This window comes from Brienomyrus brachyistius, chromosome 11, assembly GCF_023856365.1.
Source record: "Brienomyrus brachyistius isolate T26 chromosome 11, BBRACH_0.4, whole genome shotgun sequence".
Classification (NCBI taxonomy): Eukaryota; Metazoa; Chordata; class Actinopteri; order Osteoglossiformes; family Mormyridae; genus Brienomyrus; species Brienomyrus brachyistius.
This window is the reverse complement of record NC_064543.1, coordinates 7,146,813-7,167,373: the sequence shown is the minus strand read 5'-3', so window position 1 is coordinate 7,167,373 and position 20,561 is coordinate 7,146,813. Positions and strand designations below refer to the sequence as shown.

At 42.7% G+C, this 20,561-nt stretch overlaps 2 protein-coding genes across 9 annotated transcripts in view; one reads left to right on the top strand and one right to left on the bottom strand.

Moving 5' to 3' along the window:
• The window catches only part of LOC125751747 (homer protein homolog 2-like), a 426,913-nt gene that overhangs the window by 18,555 nt on the left and 387,797 nt on the right, over nucleotides 1-20,561 (bottom strand). For 3 of the 6 annotated variants that reach the window (XM_049030976.1, XM_049030978.1, XM_049030979.1), the window contains exon 1: nucleotides 3,409-3,870. Coding sequence is in view for 4 of the 6 variants with exons in the window: in XM_049030979.1 (XP_048886936.1) it covers nucleotides 3,409-3,413 (5 nt within the window). In the remaining 2 variants the exon portion in view is untranslated. Of the gene's footprint in view, nucleotides 1-3,408; nucleotides 3,871-4,125; nucleotides 4,373-20,561 lie in introns of those variants that run through there. The other 3 variants (XM_049030981.1, XM_049030982.1, XM_049030980.1) reach the window with 2 other exon arrangements.
• glsl (glutaminase like) lies at nucleotides 9,343-20,137 on the top strand. Of its 3 annotated transcripts, none has more exons than XM_049030959.1 (23): nucleotides 9,348-9,445; nucleotides 9,714-9,776; nucleotides 9,886-10,193; nucleotides 10,447-10,547; nucleotides 11,540-11,613; nucleotides 13,342-13,432; nucleotides 13,654-13,786; nucleotides 13,873-13,939; nucleotides 14,398-14,510; nucleotides 14,726-14,855; nucleotides 14,980-15,044; nucleotides 16,388-16,551; nucleotides 17,051-17,109; nucleotides 17,386-17,427; nucleotides 17,541-17,599; nucleotides 17,679-17,745; nucleotides 17,862-17,912; nucleotides 17,995-18,171; nucleotides 18,591-18,722; nucleotides 18,821-18,913; nucleotides 19,170-19,231; nucleotides 19,323-19,463; nucleotides 19,873-20,137. In XM_049030959.1, exons 3-23 carry the CDS (start codon nucleotides 10,144-10,146, stop codon nucleotides 19,952-19,954), a joined length of 1,953 nt encoding a protein of 650 aa, XP_048886916.1. In that variant the 5' UTR covers nucleotides 9,348-9,445; nucleotides 9,714-9,776; nucleotides 9,886-10,143; the 3' UTR covers nucleotides 19,955-20,137. The 3 variants fall into 3 exon arrangements, with proteins under 3 accessions (XP_048886915.1, XP_048886916.1, XP_048886914.1); XM_049030957.1 differs by having other exon boundaries at nucleotides 13,342-13,456; XM_049030958.1 differs by lacking the exon at nucleotides 9,714-9,776 and having other exon boundaries at nucleotides 9,343-9,445; nucleotides 13,342-13,456.

Genomic DNA, 20,561 nt, shown 5'->3' with positions numbered 1-20,561 from the left:
GGATGAAGATTCCATCAATGACACTCGCAGTCACACTGCACATGCGGAGTGTTGTGCATTTAAGAGGCTTCCCCCGAAACAAACGGTTCCTATGCACCCCTCGCGTTTCCTGAAGCCAGATTTGTGTTTCTGCAAGTATCATTCTTTGTGGACCACAGTATGGATCATGTAGTTCCTAAACAAAAAACAAATTACACTACTCTTTGTATGCAAATATCCAGGAACATACAGTAAAGTTCAACCAATAAGACTTAAGAATATTGTTTCTATATTCACTGAGCATGAAATATGACTGTATTTAGATAAATCAAATGGATTAACACCAGGACCTTTTACAGTACAGTTCCTTTGAGGTATTATTAGAATGGCGGCATTCCTTAGCCCAGCTTTACAGGAACTGGCGAGGGGAGAATAAACCTAACCCTAACCCTAAACCTAAACATAACCCTAAACCTAACCTATGGCTGATCCGACTCCTCGAAGCTTCCCAAGTCACCAAAAGCTCAGAGCAGATGGCCGTCATCCACACCATCTGGCCTGAGACCCTTCAATCCGCACCAGCTCATCGCTCTCATTTGTCCATCTGTAATAACTTGCCCATGACCCAGAGATACTGCTTGGGGGGTTGGGGGGAGGGGACATCAACCTGCCCAGGTAACATCATTAACACAACAATCACGAAAAAAAAAAAGTTACCCACGGATAATTGATTGGAAAACAGTCACAACTTAATAATAAATCGGAATTATATCCATATTTCGTTAATAAACACAGGAAAGGGATTATTATGCGAGGCAGATGATACTGGTTACTCAGCAAGTGAAATCTACCAATCCGCTGTATTTGTAGACTGTATATTTAATGTCACGTTATCAGCAGAATGAGCCAAATCTCAAAATGCAAAAAGGCAAGAGAGTATCGTGACACCAGCATGTTTGACAATTTAGAGAGAAATGGAGAAGCAGAAGGAAATATCTGGCTTTCCAGTTTTGTCAAAAGCAAATGGACAAGGGGACATACACCCCCCACAGTCCCCGTTCAGATGTAGTCTGCAGTCCATACTAAAATTCGACCTAATGGCAGCCATCTTTACACAGTTAACTTTAAACAGCATTTCACTCAGAGCTACTCCCCGTCTAACCTGACCTCCTACAACTGCCTTCCAGCAACTGGCGTGGGGGGGTTAAATGCCTGACTAAAAGTACTACCACAGAGCTAAAATAACTACAGTTACTGGGAAGACTGTGGAGTAGAGGAGCCTTCACAAGAGAAACGAATCACCGACTATAACAGGTGGACGACAACAACAGAAAGTGCCTTTTCATACACCCGTCTCCATACAAGACGGGGATCAATCATTTGCCGTAAACAGAACGTTTCTCTGGTAATTTCCTAACTTCATACATCTCCAAACAGCCAAACTACGGTACAGGAAGGAGAAAAAAAAAGTTCTGTGTCTTTAATGATTCGATATTACACTTGTCTGCCATATCCCCTTAAATGTGGCTTTGTTGACCATCAGTAACTTCTGGTGTGATCTCATTCAATTCTGTATAAACTACAAACACAAAAGGGATCCTCTGCAGCGTGTCAAAAACATGCTGGGGTGCCAGGTTTCGTAAGAGTTTCCTCCGTTCTTCCTGGAATGACGCTAAGAAAGCAAAAAGCACACGAGGCTGTCAGATGTCCCACACCTCCCGCAGTCCTGACTGCGGTTTAATTACACACCTTCGCACACACCGTGTTGAACAATGCATCTTTGAGTAACTACAAACTGGTCAGACCAGTTGCCGGTTCGGCGAGTTACTCGGTGAATATTTTGTCGCGATTAAGTGCATTGTAGATTATATCAGCACGCCGCAGCCTCCCTCTAAAGAACAGGCAAAATAATGTAATTTATCGGCCGTATTACTTTAAGTGAAATAGAATTACTTGTAAAATATGTATTGTGGCCTCACACATGACTGAAATAAATACTAAAGGAAAAGGACCTGAAAAGTCGCTCTTTTAGCGACGCGTGTGTTGAAATTTTCTGAACACAAACTGGTACTAGGTCTACATACAGAATCCTTTGACCAGAACATGTAAATAATCGACCACTTGGTGAAGTCTATGAGGTTGACTGTAAACTGCTGTTGCTTGGTCATGTCAGAAACCCACTGGATGCTGTCCAAATTCACTCCACCCCTCCCAGTGACACTGGAAGGACTCTCCCTGCCAGGCGAACGCGCCTGTTTCGTAGGACAAGCCGCCCGGTCGCAGAAAGACCAGCACCTCCTGACATCCGAGCCGGCAGGGTTAACATCTGCCGCTTCTCACATCGTCTTTAAATCGGGATGGTTCCTAGCTGCGGTCTAATAAAGACAATGCATTCGCACCCGCCTTAAATGTAGAGATGAAATATTAATCAGTCATTTGCAAACTCATATTCCAAAGTCAATATTTCATTATTAGTGCGCCCGATCTCTACAAATTAAACTGAAGCGTCACCCTGTTTCTAAATGTCTGATGATTTACCACTTACACGCATGTTCGGAAAGGTAATGAAACACCTTAATTTGACAAGGTCGTGTCAATGTTGAAGACTTTTATTCCGATTTAACCGCCATAAGTGTGTATATATTATAAACTTAAGCGATATAACGACCCTTCAAATTCAACCCGGGTCCTGAACTGTAATCAGTGTCTATTACAAGTATGCTCTATGGTTACACATTTTCCTAAAAGTAACCTGTATAAAAAGCTTGCTACCCTCGACATAGCCATTTACGCATCATAGTCTGGACTTAATTCCCCCCCCCCTCCAAAAAAAAAAAAAACGCTAGATGAGCAAGTTCCATCGACGAATTTCACCTAATTAAGTCTGCGGACGACAAAGAGTACTGTGCAACACAGAAAATCGTTTCATGAGTATTTGCCCTGTAATAAGATCGCCGTTTGGGCAATGGCTTCGGTGACGGGCAAACAGACGCACAGACGGAGGGATCCAAGCAGGCCGGCCAGAGCCCAGAGGCGCTCCTGACATCGCACGCACCAGCTTCACAATACTCAGAGAGCTGTGTCTTATACTTCAGAGGGACTAAATCCAATACAGTGAAGCCTACAAAGCTGATCGCCAACTTCACATACCAATATTTTTGCATAGTGCTTGGAAAATGTATCGATTAATCGGGAATGCCAAATAAATCGACAGGGTACAGTCCGCAGTGTTGATTTCATTAAATCCCACAGTTGCATTAATTGCGCAAAGGAAGCACACATTCATAATGCGTAGTTTTCCTTCATTGCAACTTGTCATAAATGCCTAGCTAAACAGTACATGAAATAAAACGTCGGATCGATTTTAAAACATACTCTCATACTTCGAGGATACGTGAACAAGTGCCTCAGGTTGTTCTCGTTACTCACCCCATTTCCGATGACTTTCAAATAAACCTTACAGTGTCCAAAACGTTTAGAAGTTCAGTAATTCTTGTATTTCAAAATAAAAAATTAAGCCTTTCTATTGAAATCCACCCTTGACACCAGCTCTTATACTCGAGTCCATACCGGGGCTCCAGTCGTTCGCACCCAGCATTAAGTGATCGAGTGAAAATTCGAGCGAATCATGTGCCGAGAAGCTTAATTTCTGTCGAAAGCTTTTCCTTTTCTCTCCACAGAAGATCAGGCCATTTGGTGAAGCTTTCCGGCTGACACGCGGAAAAAAAACGCAGTTTTCCTCCTCCCGATATATTTCTCGAGCCAATGTTGAAACGGCGAGCTTTTAAGTGTATTATACCGGATTATAAATGTGCGCCCTGCTGTCTCCGCTCCCCTGTGAGCTGATAGTTGAAGTGAAGCGCAGAGCCGCAGCAGCGACACTGAGCGGATCTTACGGGCTCGCAGAAATAAATAAATGAAATCCTCCCACATACTCCGCGAACGGAAGAGCCTCGCGTCTGTTTCGATGGAGGGCAAAAAGCGAGATGTTCCTGCATTATCTGAGATCCTAAGCGGCCACCCTAAACTAAACATTGCCCTTTTCGATTCTTCCCTCCGTGCCCTTTCTCTGCAGGATCGCTTTAATTGGAAAAAAAAAAATCACTTTTCATCATTTAGACATTATCCTCCATCTAAGATACTTACATTTCTACTTACTCTTCTCAGGGATTGACCTGGTAAAGAGGATTCCGTGTACTTATTTTTTTACAGATTCATTGAATCAACCTACTGTCGCCGATTTAGTCTCTGTGTTTTCAGTGAGTTTCACCGTGCCTGTATCGTAGAGGTATGGTTAACTTTATCAAATTTGACTCAGCAAACCACGTTTATTTACTTATAGTAGACGTTATTAAACACATTTGATGAATTATATTACCAACATTGCATGATCCCACACAGCCCGTTTCGGTGACGCGTGACCCAGTTGGCTTTTATATTTGACCTCATCTGGATGTTGATTAGACACCCAATTAGGCTCGAGGAAACTGAACCGTGAGCCAATCACTGCTAGTAAGCAAAAAACAATGTTGGTTAGATAATCACATAGGTATTATGCAGAACGTGAGATATATTTTAGATGTTAAATATACTATTAAGACCAAAAAAATTCAAAACATTCTTAAAACACGTAATTTAGTGGGTTGTTTTGATTATGAAGAAAATCTGAGTGAAATAGGCTAAAATGTCGTTGCACAAATGCAATATGCACGGTAGAAAATGGCTCGTTAATAAGTCTGCAAAATTACATCGCAGTTCAGTATTTTATATGAAAATTGTTTTTATAATTATGGACAACTTCACCAGGTTGGGAAACTGAAACAGGCCATATGTGCGTTTTATAGCATTTCTGCTGAAATATGCTTGTACGCTGCAGTAAATCATAACGAAATCAACGTACTGCATGTAAACCGCATGCGCCTTCCAACCTTTAAAATCCTACGAACCATCACCTTGTAGCGAGAAAGTGATCAGAAACTGTCATAGGAAATGGCCTTTACGGTCTCGGTTGGCTTATATAGGCTACTAAGTCTAAAATGTTACGCACAAAAACGTAGTGTGATTACAAAAAGTTGACATGTTGAACACGAACTGATTATTTTTTTCGGCTGATAAATGTTTATTGATAATAAGCGCGAAATAAATTATTTTGGTATTTAATATAGAGCAACACTAAGCAGTGAATGAATTTTATGCAAAAGGAAGACTGTTAAACTTCTACCACCAGGGTAATGACTCCTATATTCAGCACCTGTTGCTTTCATTTCGTTGTTTATTGTCCATAAACAATGAAAGAACCTGGCTTTCCACGAGGTGATTTTGTAGATAGACGACTGATTATTGGTACAAAGTGCAAGAAACTAGATAAAAGGGTAATCTGTTACAAGGATGCATGGTAAGTAAATATATTCCAGAACATCGGTTACATTATTATTGTCGGTATCTTTTCAAATCAGCTGCTTACATTCAAAATGACTTCTACAGCTTACAATTATACACAAAATCCATTTATACAAGTGGCTGTTTTTATTGAAGCAATTTAAGAATCTTTTTAAGGGTACAACTGAAGGACTGCTTTTCATTTTGTGACCGGCATTGCTGCAGTAATAAGTATCGGCTCTTCACTAATATGCCGGTCTGCTACGCGTATTAAGCACATTCTGCACTTACTATTTGATTGTATTTACAGGCCTAGCACCCTGGATAACTTTTATTGCATCTCATTATAGCTGTTAAAATCACATTTTTACTTCATAAACATGGCAGAATTTTGCATCCTCCTTAGACAACTTTTTGTACATTAGAATGCATTACAGGGTCTACCGTAGAGAGGTATTTCTGATAAGTCAATAAATTACTTCTGCACAAGACAGTATTTCGCCTCTGGTCTGTCTGTGTGGGTTGTATGTTCTGGCATCGCATGCAGGCTTTCCTCCAGGAATTTTGGTGTTGAGGCCAGAACTGTGTATTTCTCCATTGAATGCTGCACCCAATCAGAATGTTAAGGTACCTATATTCCCTTATACCTCAGACAGTGCCAGCAGCTCGCTCTCTCGGGTCCAGTGACAGCCAGCATAGCTTCAAAATCAGGAGCAGAACTTACAAATAAATGTATTTATACAGGAAAAAACTGCAAAAGCAGTATTTGTTACAATCCCTCACTGCACAGAATGTCCTGAGGGCTGTACAGTGCAACTTCTGCTACTAAAAACACTTCACCAGGTAACATTTTAACATATTAACTTATTAAAAAGTGTCCCTAATCTGTTTGAGTTTGCAGAGATGTGTGATACGTTGGCACCAATCCAGAAGGTCATTGAGAGCTACTTTGGTTAGCTGGTAAATTGTATTGCTGTGAATGTTATTTTCAAAAATTCATCATCACCTTGGGCTAGAAGGCGTCATGTCATTTGTGTCTTGGCGAATAGCTTATTGAAATACAGCTAACCAAGAGAGGAGCGTTACCAACTAGAAATGGCGTTAGAAAACACATTGCTGCAATATAACTAGGTTTCATTTCATGTGCTTTTTGATCAGCTTTCATTGAATGTGTGGTCTCCAAAGTGCGACTTATTTGATTAAATATTTCCCGAGGAGACCATCCTTATTTGGAAGTGTGGCACTGCAAATAGGCAGTGCGAATAGGCAGTGCGAATATTTCGTCACATGGATGCACTTGGAAATGTGAACAGAAGCTATACTGACTGGGACTTTGCCATTAATGTATGCCGTGCTGAACTAAGGAATGGCTAATGAAAACAGGCTCACATTTATGTACTTCGCAGATGCTTTATCCAAAGCGCTGTACTTTTCGGAATGCAGGGTCAGCCACTTCATAGAAGTACCGGGGGTTAAAGACCTTGCTCAGTGGCCCAGTGGTAAAATCACTCCTGCGATCATGGGATTTGATCACGTGACCTTTCAAACACAGACACACCGTTCTAAATAAATGAGGTGATTTGGTATTGTACAGTAACAAAGATTTACCATTAACAATTAATAGAAATACATCTTATACAGTATGCAGGCCTGGCTTTGAACACTTCCATTTTGTTGGTTAGATGAGTACATTGGCACCGACAACTGTTTAAGTGGACCGTTGTCCTTTTAATATTGTTGGCGGAGTGACGCTGGACAAGTCAACATAATAAGGAAAATGATTCAAATTAATTGTGGTTATTTCGCATCTTGGCTGATTTACATGCTATCCCAATCCATTCACTACCTCAGCAGTAATAACGGTAGTGTCGTTATTATGAATTGGCCGAAGAGGCGAGTAGACGAGGAAACTAAAGATTTCAAATGTCAACCTGGATGGTTCAGACTGGGAGATTTTCACAAGAATTACACCGAAGTTTTATTTAAAAAGTACTTAATGCAGCATGTCTAAACCTTAGGGTTGTAACAACTGAAACTAGGTTGGATTCCTTTCTGTATAATGAAAGGATGTAGAAAAAATGACGATACTCTCGGACAATCGTCTGTCGCAGCCCCCACTGCTCTTTGGTGGTGAATGCGATGTGACAGCGATGGAGATTCCTGCCGACGGGCTTGTCTACCGCACGGAGACCCCCTCCCTACATGCACAAATCCCCCATAGCGCCCAGCGACCTACTTCAAGTGACAGGGGAACGGAGAGACCGAGGGTGCGCCGGCTGATTGTGCGACTCAAGGTGCATTTTCCGCAAAACAGAACAAACATCATTATTCCGGTCAGCGGAGAAAAGAAGAACGACGAACCACCGCCTACTTCTCATATCCATAGTAATACCCGAATCTCTGCGGCGCTTAGAACTGCATCGGGTTTGCCTTCCCCTTCGCTGTGTGGGAAGTTGCGTGTTTGTTTCTTGGATTCACGGTTCCTTTCTATTTTTTCCCTCCAAAGCAGTACATGTTCCCTTAGGCTACAGGTTGCATGTCAAGAATATTGTCCAAAATGCATAAACCTGTGTTCGTGGTGGATGAAGGTGTATAGATACAGCGCGCAAAAAAACTAAAAAAAACCTTTACATACGATTAGCGCATAATTACAGAAGATAAGCTTATTAAACGGAATCTCTCCAGAAGTATGAATTTTAAAATACTCGAGAATAAATTGCCAATGAAAATTATGCCAGTATTCTATATATGTTGACTTGGATAAATGTCAAGTGGGGTTTATTTAAGACTATAATTACAATGTGATCTTTATACCTAGTGTTTTCAGTATTTCACTGTACTGTACATTTTCCAGACTTGGCGTCAATTTGTATCTGTACACAATCCTTGTAACACTCAACACTAAATTTGAAGGAGCAAGGCGCTGAGGGCCATAGATACGGTGTGAGTCGCATCCAAAAAAAGGCTTGTCGGAGCAACGTTCTCTTCGTGTTCTCATCCTGCAAGATACATGGAGTCGGTTGCATCTTCCTGCTTGTCCATATGTTCCCCCTCATCCACGAGACAGAGGACCTCATCACGCGGAATTTCACTGTAAATGAAGCGCAGCGGGTGACGCGCCACATGCACCCGCTGCGCTTCTGATCGCCAGTGCAGCATGCGATGGATCCAGTGGCTTAGGAACAGGGGAGGGGGGGGGGTCATTCGTCCTCTCCCAATAAACAGACCTTTGTATTTACATTATGAAGTTGTGCCCTCCAATATCAAACTCTCTCCTTTGGCCGTAAGACCTCTCATTAATTCAGTTACCGTCCGCAGAGGTCCCGAGGCTATCCTCCATTAAAGTAAGCTAATAAAGATGACTGCAACCCGCTTGTTAGCGTTGTGCTTATAGCCACAAGGCATGTTAACATTAATTTCTTCTAGGTGTTTAATGTCGCTTTCCGAAGCTACTACTAAGTGGCGTATTAGGGGCCATGTCTACAACGGTTACGCAATCCTGCGCAGGCCTATATCTGCTGTATCTATCTAGTGAAATATCTGTAACTTGCTGTTTCTAAGATTTCCATACCACATAATCGTGTCTGTGCGTGAACGACTGTATTACCTAGATAACCGAATACATGATGCAGATATTGAGTGTACCAGAATTTACCAGAATGAAACAGGTAAAGCGCAATATTCTAGTTCTGCTCATAACAGATATTATTAAGTCATTACTAATTTAAGTGTGTACATCATAATTGATAGGATGGGGTAATGCTAGCCTATTTACAGCAGCACAGAAACCTAACACAGTGTTTAAAGCAAAACGTTGTAGACGATTTACCACAGGCAGAATCAATCGGCCTATTATAAGATTAGTTTACTTGTTTATTCTCTGAAAATTAGCAGAGGAATGCTCTTAGTAAGCAAGAAGGAAACAATGAAATAAGCAGGACTTTTGATGTATAATAAACCTGTACAAATTTTCGAAAACAGGAATAGCTCAATGAGTCGTTAAAGCAACTAATGAAAGCTGTAGCAAATGAAATGAGAGAAACTATATTGACACCTAGTGGCTGTAAGGTAGAAAGACAAAAAGACGGTAAGTATTTTTGAAGTATAGTGATATAATGAGTCGTGATGCTACGACATTTAAAAAGTTTTAAACCCACTGTTCAAGAGCAAAGACGCTAATCATTTAAACAATTATCCGATTATTATCAGAACGTTTATAAGGTTGATAATTGTTAGGATTGGTGCTGTATATCATGAATGCTATACGCTAGTATCGGCAAACGTAATCGCAATTTAACAGTCACGACAATCTAAATGGTACTGCAACCTGTGCTATACTTAATGCTTTTTAACAGGCTTACACAACAACGTGAAATTGCATTTCATTCCATGGAAGAATCCGACAAAGGACAGTTGGGGTAAGACTGCAGTCAGGCTGTGCAAATATGTAAATCCACAGCTGGCTGCTTCAGTGTTGTAGACCTGTAATAAAGACGGACCGCCTTTCCTTTCCCTCCCAACTGACAGAGCAGACGCCAGCCAAAGCTACCAGGCACATCGGAACTGGAGCAAGACTACAACTGGATCCAGAAGCATTTTGGACCAGAGAGTTTTATGTATGCAAATATACGTGGGATGGGAGAAAGTCTGCTCTTAAAAAGGTTGGAAAAAATAGCTGCAGAAATAGTCTGTACAGGGCAGTAGATGAAAGAAAAGGGAGCGGTTTGTATGTTTGTGTGACGACTGGACTGGCTCTCTCACACACGGGAAAGCGCTTGTCTGCCAATGGAGAACATCCCACATCAGGATCATGCTGAGGAAAACTCATATCTCTGGTAAGCTCACAAATTAACTTATCGCAGTACTTGTTTTGAATATTAATATGTTTTCGTTAAACACAACCGAATCAGTAGTTTAAACAATCTGGTTAAATGTCAGATCTTCCTAGCAAAATAGACATGAAACAATTGATTCTTATTCATTAGTTATTAGTATCATACATGGCAGGAGAACAAGTGTAAACGTTTTGAAATATGTATTTTTCAAAAGAAGAAAGAAAGGAAATGAGCTTTAAATTTCTTCGGCTAGTTTTCAGAGAACTCCATCACTCCGCCGCAAATGGAGAAAGCGATACGGAGGCTTGGATGGAAATAAATTACTGGAGCCCAACACCGAAGACGATTCAACAGGTACACGATGTGGGTCACTGTGACCCCAGCTTGTTACTTGCTTTTTTTGCTTTCGTTAAGTCTTGCTGTTATAGCAAATTATAGACCTACACTGTAAAAATATTTCATTCCTCCAACTGTAGGTAGAGTACAGGGGGCACTGGCGATCCTGAGTAATTAATTAAATGATGCGTGTGGTCCAATTTTAGGGCTGTGAACGCAAATGAAAGGTTCGAGTCCCAAATCAAGACCAGATGAAACTGCATACAGCTACTGACGTGACATTTCTAAACTGCTGGTTGTGCAGATGTGCACCAGTGAACCTCCTGGATTCCAGATAATAACCTTCCTTTTAATTACAAAGCTCTGGTAGCATTTTGCCTCTCAGGTGACTTTTAATGGAAATACCGTCTGCATTGTTTAACCTCGAATGATTTTATATAAAATAGTTTCCCAGGTAACAAAATATGGCCCAGTTTGTGGGACAGTTCTGCAGAGTAAGCAGTCGTCTCCTTCACACCCATTATCATACTGGTTTGTGTGTTTTTTGTTTATTTTTTATTCAAACTTGCTGCTTCTGAGTCTGCAGCATTTCTTATAACCAAAAGCCTTAGTACGGTTTCAGAGAGAGTCAGACAATCGCCGAAACCATGAGAAACTCTGTGTTTTTCCATACAGTTGCATTCTTTCTCTTTTTGTTTCTGCGGTGACTTAATAGGTACTCAGAAAGCATGCAATGCGAAATCCCAACAAGCCAGAGTTAAAAATAAAAACAATTTTAATGCTTTCCTAAACTTGCTTTGGAAGGAATGTTTACATTTTTATGGTTAAGGATTTTTTGTAGCATTTTTTTCAAGGCTTAAAATTATTTAGAAATAAGAATTACACAAAATTTGAAAAGGTGGAGACAATAAAATCATTTTAAGGAAAGGATCAGATCTTATGTTTTCTTCTTGGGATTTTTCAAAATTGTTTTGCTGCCATAGTAGTTTTCTGTTTTTTTTTCCCCTCAGAAAATGGGTCTGTGAATGAGCCACATCAGGACAGGAATTTTCCCCAGACACAGAGTCCTGAGAGCCTGGTACAGGTATGGTCCTGTCCAAAGCGGACGTGCACACACACGCACACCATACACACACACACACGCACACCATACACACACACGCACACCATACACACACACACGCACACCATACACACACACACCATACACACACAGGCACACCATACACACACACGCACACCATACACACACATGCACACCATACACACACACGCACACCATACACACACACAAGCACACCATACACACACACGCACATCATACACACACACGCACACCATACACACACGCACACCATACACACACACGCACACCATACACACACACGCACACCATACACACACATGCACACCATACACACACACACACCATACACACACGCACACCATACACACACACGCACACCATACACACACAAGCACACCATACACACACGCACACCATACACACACACACGCACACCATACACACACATGCACACCATACACACACACACACACCATACACACACGCACACCATACACACGCACACCATACACACACACGCACACCATACACACACAAGCACACCATACACACACATGCACACCATACACACACACACACCATACACACACGCACACCATACACACACACACACACACCATACACACACAAGCACACCATACACACACGCACACCATACACACACACACGCACACCATACACACACATGCACACCATACACACACACACACACCATACACACACGCACACCATACACACGCACACCATACACACACACGCACACCATACACACACAAGCACACCATACACACACACACGCACACCATACACACACACACGCACACCATACACACACCATGCGCACACACATGCGCACACCATGCGCACACACATGCACACACACAAAGGTGCAGGTGCTGGAATTCCTAGCTTTGATCTCGGTACCTCCCTTGACATACTCAAACAAGAGGTAACACTAACCAACACCTGGAAAAAAGAAAAGGATGAACATGCAGACTCCCGGCTTTCCGAGTCGCCACTAACATGCCCTCCCACTTCACTGCCCCGGGAATTCACAGAGAAGGGGGTGCCCCCTGAGATTGAAGGTGCTGGCAAAAACATACAGATGGAGCAGCATACAGCTGTACGGCGGTCATGACGCCACCAAAAGGATGAAAGACGTTTAGGCTATAATCCTGCGTAGTCCGGCAATTTGCATGAGTGGTTTCTCCAGAGGTTTCTCCACGTACAAAAGTACACAGTTTCAAATACATACAGATGGAGCAGCATACAGCTGTACGGCGGTCATGACGCCACCAAAAGGATGAAAGACGTTTAGGTTACAATCCTGCGTAGTCCGGCAATTTGCATGACGTTTCTCCACGTACAAGAGCACAATTTCAAAAACATACCCATAAACGTCGAATAAAGTATAATATCTTGTGGACTTGGAGCGGTTTCTAGAGTTCTTTGTCCCACGGTGCCTCGTTAAAGTAGCAATTAAATGCTTCAGCTGTCTACATTACCTGCGATTATTGTGACATCAAAAAAAAACCTTGGATCTGCATGAACAACAGATTTCTGTCATGTAAATGTAGCTAATTTGATGGAGTGGTTTAAAACAAACACCGGTTCATGGCAGTGGACCTGTTGAAGTGGCTTTTGTTCTGCTTTCATGTTGTATTTCAATATTTATCAGTCAGATCTGATTGATGCCTACAGTGGATACGGTGTTTATGTCCGTAGGAGGCAGCCCCAACGGTGAATCCAAGTCTAAAGTCACGAAATGCCGTCCAGTCACAGAAGCCTATTAAGTTTGTGACCCCGGGATCAACAGGTAAACGTGGAAGCTGTGACATTGGTAAGAATAGCATCAAATTTATCTTTCAGAAAACTCTGTGTGACACTACAGGGACACGATGATAGAGTAAATCCTGCCTTCTGCCATAAAAACCCCAAAACGTGCTGTAAACAATATCAGAAGACATCACTGTGATCTACAGGTTACAGGTACTGCCTACATTGAAGACACTTTACTTGCATTTCTCATTATGCCAGTGCCTGTAGGCTCTCCGATGGTGACCAATGGGAGGCCAGGAAAAGCCGGACCACAGCGAGAGCAGGCGGGGAACCCTACCCCGTTCTGGCACAGTTTTAACAGATTGGACCCCCAGCAGACAAAGAGGAAGGGGTACATGTCCTTGTCTAAGGGTGGGTGGGGGCATGCCTGGTTAAATCAATCTCGTGCAGTTAAAACACGGGTCTCTGTTCCACCAGGACTGCTGACGTTCTGTTTGAAAGTTTTGCTTCTGAGGGAAGAGTCAACACAAGTGGATTTTTTGAGGTAATCCGCACATTGTCTCTTCTCAGTTTTGAGCCTGTCCCAGGTGGGGTGTAAGACTGGTAATACCCTGTAGGGGGACCAGGCTGTCACAGCGCTACCACGCTACGAGGTCTCTGTTAGGCTAACTGTAGGTCTTCACACTGGGAGGAAACACATGCAAACTCCAAAAAGAGACATGGCAGGATTCAAACGCCCAACACCAAAGGAGTGAGGGAGGCGTGCTTCCCACTGCATAGCTGTGCTGACCATTTAGTACGGTTATAAATAATACATATCATTTCTGTCTGGTTACCTTCTAATGAGTTACATTTTTTCACCTTTGTGTGAAACCTCATTGTTTCTAAAGTCAGACATAATTGTACCAGAATCATTGTAGTTGGTCATTGTGTGGTCATTGTAGTTTGGCAAATAGTTGTTGATAAAGTGCTTTGATAATTGCGACCATGCACTCCAAATAGGCAATGTGGAGATCCGGGATTCGGAAAACTGACCCCAGGATTAAAGATTGCCACCTACTGATGACAAAGCTTCAGGTGGCAGATGGGGCAGTTAACAGGGATGCCTTTCACAGGTCTGGAGACCGCCCCCCCCCCCCCCCCCAAAGAAAAATAAAAAATAAACACTATACAGGGGCATTTATATGTCAAAAGAGTGCACAATAAATAAAATGTGCTATCCTGTTTAATTTAGTATTCAGAGAGTGTAACGTGTGCACTTTGCTGTTGACATTGGATATGATGTTGGATATAAGGTTCTTTGCGACGTGGAATTTGCCTGTTATGGCAGGAGTACCACAGGCTTCGTGTCTTTCATCGTGAAGGCCCTGCAAGGCCGCTTCATCATCCCGGATTTTCCCACCTTCACCGAGGAGACGCAGAAACTTTTCTTGAAGACCAAACAGCTCAACCCTGTCAAGGTTCGCTGAATTCTTAAATCCTCTGCATGCTATGGATGAGCTGGCCAGTACAATGTTTTAACCTTTATATAAAAATAAAAAGACGGCGATCAAATTTCAATAATTTCTTTTTGATATTTTGTAGCAAGGACCAGGAAATGAAGCCAGCTGGAAATGGGGAGTTTCTGTTTGCACGGTGGATGGGCAAAGGTACTCAACTGATTAAACCGAAGTATCGGACGATAAGCATCAGTCATCTTCCCTACCTGAAAAACAATTATACAGAGGTGGAAAGTTCAGGTTATGAAAATACAAATCCAGACCAAGGTTTTGATTTGGCCAACCAGCTGAGTCCTCTGTGACTGTGACTCTTTATACTCCACTGGCTGGTTGAAGCAAAATCTTGGTCTGGATTTATATTTGCTGAACCTGAACTTTCCACCTCCATAATTACACTACAGCGTATTATTCTTATTATTATACACTATATTGTTATTTAGTTATTATTATACATTATATAAATAATATAATATGTTAATTATATTAATATAATATAGAAATAAATGCAATAAATATACCAAAATACAAACTAATGAGTCCACACTGACACCTTGCTTTTTGCATGCCCACAGAAGGGTAACCTAGCAACAGCCACCTAGCTCTCTCTCTCTCTCTCTTTCTCTCTCTCTCCCTTACTCCCTCCCTCCAAGTGTTTCAGGTTTACGGAAGATGCTTAATGACCCGTTTTGTTTTTGGACTGTGAGTTCAGCCCATGTGGGATAACGTGTGTAGATTAAGCATATCAATTTACAGCACACAGACAGGATGTTTACCCCTGCTTTTAAAGACACCTTAATCTGTGTGTGTGTGTGTGTGTGTGGGGGGGGGGGCATTTAAGGGTAGCATCCTCTGGAAAGAGTACCAGTGATGTAAGTAGTGGCTTAAGTCAGAGACCTCTGGCCATATCGCCATCTGCTGGACACTCTCAGACACAGATGGAAAACTAACATCCATCTATCCATTTTTCTATACCTACTTTTCCTATGCAGAGTCACGGCTAAATAATCAAAGAGAGAGCTAAAGGACCAGACAAATATAGTAGAAATGGCAACAGAGAAGTAGAGAGACTTGATACAAAAAACAAAAGAGTGCAAACCATTTAACTAAATCGCCAAATAAACAACCCCAATTATTTGTTAGTGAAAACAGCCAAACTGGCAAATAGCATAAACCAGACTGCCAAGTGAATTGTGTTTTTTTATGGCTCATAAGTGCTCTGTTGGCTGTTAGGTGCCTTTGTTTTATAAGCTACAACCTGTCTGTAGCTCGGGGTGTGATATCCCATAAAGCACCGGGCCATTCCCACTGAGATGAAAGGAAATGCAGGGTTTCGAGAGCTGAAAAGAATGCTGTTTGTCAGGCCTTCAAAGCCAAGTTCATCACCAGCTGTGCTCCGTTACCAAGTAACAACCAACCTGTTCCTACCTCTCCTGCAGAGGAGCCTGGGTCCAGAAATGAGATGCTCTTTGGCCTCTGTTCCCTTATGGTGGCAGGTTGTCGCTTGGAGACTGCACGGAACCCTTCCTCCTGGAAGAGCTCTCCTGGCCCTTCCTTTACGGCATGGTGGTGGACCAGCTTGGAGTGGACTATGTACACAGATACGTGGGTGTGGAGGAGTTCTCAAAGTATGACTCACCTTTCACCCTCACCAAACAGGGTAAGATGTCTCTGAGGGGAGAGGGGTTTGGCCCTATTCTTGGTCAAACCTGGAAACCTGGAATTAGCTCTTTAAATATTGAATTACTGTCCTTTGATACTCATTTCACTTAGGTTTTGTGGCAGTTTTTTATCCTCTGTTTCCCAGGAAGGAATCCAGTCTCGCTTTGCCCTTGTCGATAATTGGCAGTGACGGACAAAATGACGCTTCATGAACCACTTGCTGTATTTTTTGAGGCCACTAGATGGTGCTCTTGGTTTGCTTTGGGGCATGCTTTAAGTCCTTTATTGGAACAGAGAGCACCATCTAGTGAGATCAAAAAAAAAGCAGCAGATGGGTTATGAAGCATCATTTTGTCTGTTACAAATAACCAGTTATTTTGTGCAAAGCCAATTTCTGCAATTTGCGTTGTGGTCTAAAGCCACATTATTTAGAATCAAGATCTCAGAATGAGTTCCACATGGGCTTGTTTGTTCCCTTTACCTCCTCTGTCTTCCAGGAACGCCTCACAGCCCACTGATTGTCACCGGTGCTATCATCACTGCATCCTTGTTACAGGTACATGATTAGTGACGGACAAAATTACGCTCCATAAACCATTCGCTGCATTTTGTGACCACATTAGATGGTGCTCTCTGTTTAAAAAAGGGCACAACACATGCCCCAAAGCACACCAAGAGTGCCATCTAGTGGGACCAAAAAAATACAGCAAATGGTTCATGGAATGTCATTTTGTCCATCACTAGTGTTGATGTATGTGGGAATGCAGCCTCTATTCAGCTAGAGAACATGGTAAATGACTTTACTCTAAAAAATCTTTTTTTTTTTTTACAGCTACCAGCACGAGTTGAGGCAGAAGAAGAAAAGTATGACTCGGTGAATCAGCTGAAACGTTCAAAATTTATTACAACCTCAAACAACGTGTAGTAGAACATAACTGGTATAACTGAAAGGTTGATGAGCAGAATCCTATTTGTTTGTGATTTTAGGTTTTGAATACATTCAGACGGCTGTGTAATAAAGAACATACAAATTTGAACCGCACAAGGTATACAGCATTTACAGTTTTTCTTTCTTTTAAATCCAAAAGTACAAAATGCTTGACTTCTTTTTCAATACATCTGTAGCTATCAGAACTCGAAGAAGGAGAGTGTCAGACTGCATTCCCTGTCTTTTTACCTTCAAGAAAAGAAGGTGAGTTTAATTCTTTGTTTGAGTATGGCAGGATGTAACTGTGGGTTATGACTTTTCTTACATACGTCATTTTGGTTGGTAATAGAAGCTGTAACACTCACGAATCTTTATCTCAGTGTTTTCCAGAATCTGTGGACATAAATGCTGCTGTGGATTTAATCCAGCAGGTAAATGTCTGATGGTTTATTAAGGTTTCTTTTTTATTTTCATGAAAGCAGTGTTATCACCACAAATCTCATTCTGTCGCAGTGTTCATCGACCGAGGTCACCTGTGAGTCAGGGGCAGTGATGGCCGCTACTCTAGCCAATGGGGGGCTCTGCCCCTTGTCAGGTGACCAGGTTCTGAGCCCTTCATCGGCACGTGCTATGCTGTCCATGATGCAGGTGGCTGGGATGAACGACTACTCCAGGCTGTTCCACTTCAAGGTGTTGTCTTTTTCCCCAAAAAGAAGCCTTCAAAACTGGCATTTGAACAACAGTCGCACAAACACGCAGAACTATTTAATAATACCAAGTGAATACAACATTTTATACGGTGTTGTTCTGCAGGAGAGAAATGTAGTAAGAGAACCGCTAAAACCACAAACCTTTAAGTGTCCATGTCTGCCTCATCTCCAGCACCATCTACACCATCTCCAAGTACTTTCTTATCAAGCCTGAGCAGGGGGTTCAAAGTCATATCTTAACAACTGGGTGTGATCTCTTCAAAATGCATTATGGTCCAAGATCTCCATGGTCACACCATCCATCCATCCATGCAACCAACCAACTTGCTTATTTACAGATTCTAGCCTCCAGACCTCATGTCTGCCGGTGTGTGTCTCACCTTGTGTTTATTGGCACAGACTTCAGTCCCAGCGAAGTCCAGCAAATCGGGCGGCTTGCTTGTAGCTGTGCCCGGGGTCCTGGGCATCATGTGCTGGTCCCCTGAGCTGGACGCCTTCGCGAACTCCTGGAAAGCGGTGCACTTCTGCGAGGTAGCTACGCCCCTCAGGATTCCAGCCGTTTCTGAACCTGCTTCCTTAGAGTAGATTCCTCAGTATTGCTGCCTGTTGCTGGTCTCTTGTTTCCAAAGGAGCTGGTCTCAACTTTCCAGCTTCACAGTTTTGACATCAGGACGCCGTTTCGTCAGGTGGTCGCGTACAGGCAGTGGAAGGCCGAGTCTGAGGTCAGCTCTGAGATACAAAAACCATCTACACTAGGAGTTACGCAACGCTGACCCTGGAGTGCCGGTATCCAGCAGGTTTTCTATGCTACCTGATCCCTGATGAACCGCCCATGATCTCAGACAGATAAGAACTCATTGAGTAGGATGGAAAACTTGCTGGATGCCGGCATTCCAGGGTCAGGGTCGCCGACCCCTGATCTGTACAGAGGACCGGTGAAGACACCGAAGTCATTTGTGACCTTGTGTGACATTACAGGGCTACCAGGTAATGAATATCTTGCTCGCGGCCTACAGAGGAGATGTGCAGTCCTTACGGAGGTAAGGCGGCCCACGTGGTAACCGGCCAACCAGAGGCTCCAGCTGCTGGGTGTGGCCATGGCAGGAAATGGGTTCCTCCCTCTTTCCGTAGGTACTTCCTGTCCGGAGCAGACATGAATGCGGTGGATTACGATGGGAGGTCAGCTCTACACATAGCCGCCTCACAGGGTCAGACAGAAGCCGCTAAGTTCCTTATAGAGAATGCTGGAGCAAACATCTCGGTCAGAGACAGGTAAGGAACATACAAGGGGAAAGAATTTATTGTGAAGTTATTTTCTGATGACTTTCTGCCTAATATGACAGATGACAATGAGCATCTATCTGGGATTAACAGGGTAATTGAGGACAATTGTAGATCACAGGCTTGGTGATAGTAGGCACCTGGGTAACGACGGGACGAACGAGAGAACATGCCAGTTCATGCAAATCACAGAGACTGAGTAGCAGTTGGTGCCAGTCGAGATAAATAACCGCAGTCACCTGACTCTCCTTCCTGGGAGAGTCCATGCAGGTCCTGCAGACCATCCCCACACCATTAAATGCGAAGGGGGGGGGGTCTCTTCTTTATCGTTTACCTCCAAGACACCATTAATGATCTCTGCCTTAAAGCATTTCCCAACCGATGAAGCGTCGCTTTTCAGGTGGGGCACCACGCCGCTTCAGGATGCTGTGCGGAATAACCACGGTCACATGGTACAGATGCTGCAGAAGTCCGAAGGTTAAGGAGGACCTGAATGACCACGCAGACCTCCAAGGAGGACGTCCCCCAGCCGTTACACGCATCTGGGCACCTTGGACACCTTGGAGCGTCGTACGAATTAAAATGCAGGGCTTTTCACATCTCTCAATGAATTACAAACACTTTTTACAAAAGCTGATTAATAAAACGGCACTTTGGGGTTTTTATGCTCAGAGTACATTTGGGTTTTTTTTTCACTATACCACATATAGATAATATGCCAGAGTCACCTTCCTGTAACTGTCACATGCAGTGACGTGTATATTCAGCTACGGTAGATGAATCTACAGAAATCTGGTTTAGATCACATGTTTCCAGAGCTAATGTACGGTGCCACGACGAAGAATCCAGCCCTGTCCAAATTCCCTCTATTTTTGCTCATCCATAACACTTAATTGTGTCTGATCTCCAGACAAATTTAGTACAACAGACAACCTGAGTAAATACAACACGCAATTTTTTAATGATCATTTATTGAAGGAAAATAATTCACCAACACCCATATCACCCATCTGACAAAGTAGCTGCCCCCAGACTCACTCAAACAGCCAATGAACCAAATCTAAATGATAATATGATATCACAGCAATG

Bases quoted from the DNA above. Each gene is read 5' to 3' on its own strand.
- glsl (XM_049030958.1), top strand. From the start codon at position 10,144: ATGGAGAACATCCCACATCAGGATCATGCTGAGGAAAACTCATATCTC. The intron at 15,045-16,387 runs GTACTCAACTGA...TTATGGTGGCAG, and splicing joins TGCACGGTGGATGGGCAAAG to GTTGTCGCTTGGAGACTGCA. The intron at 17,110-17,385 runs GTACATGATTAG...TTTTTTTTACAG, and splicing joins TCACTGCATCCTTGTTACAG to CTACCAGCACGAGTTGAGGC.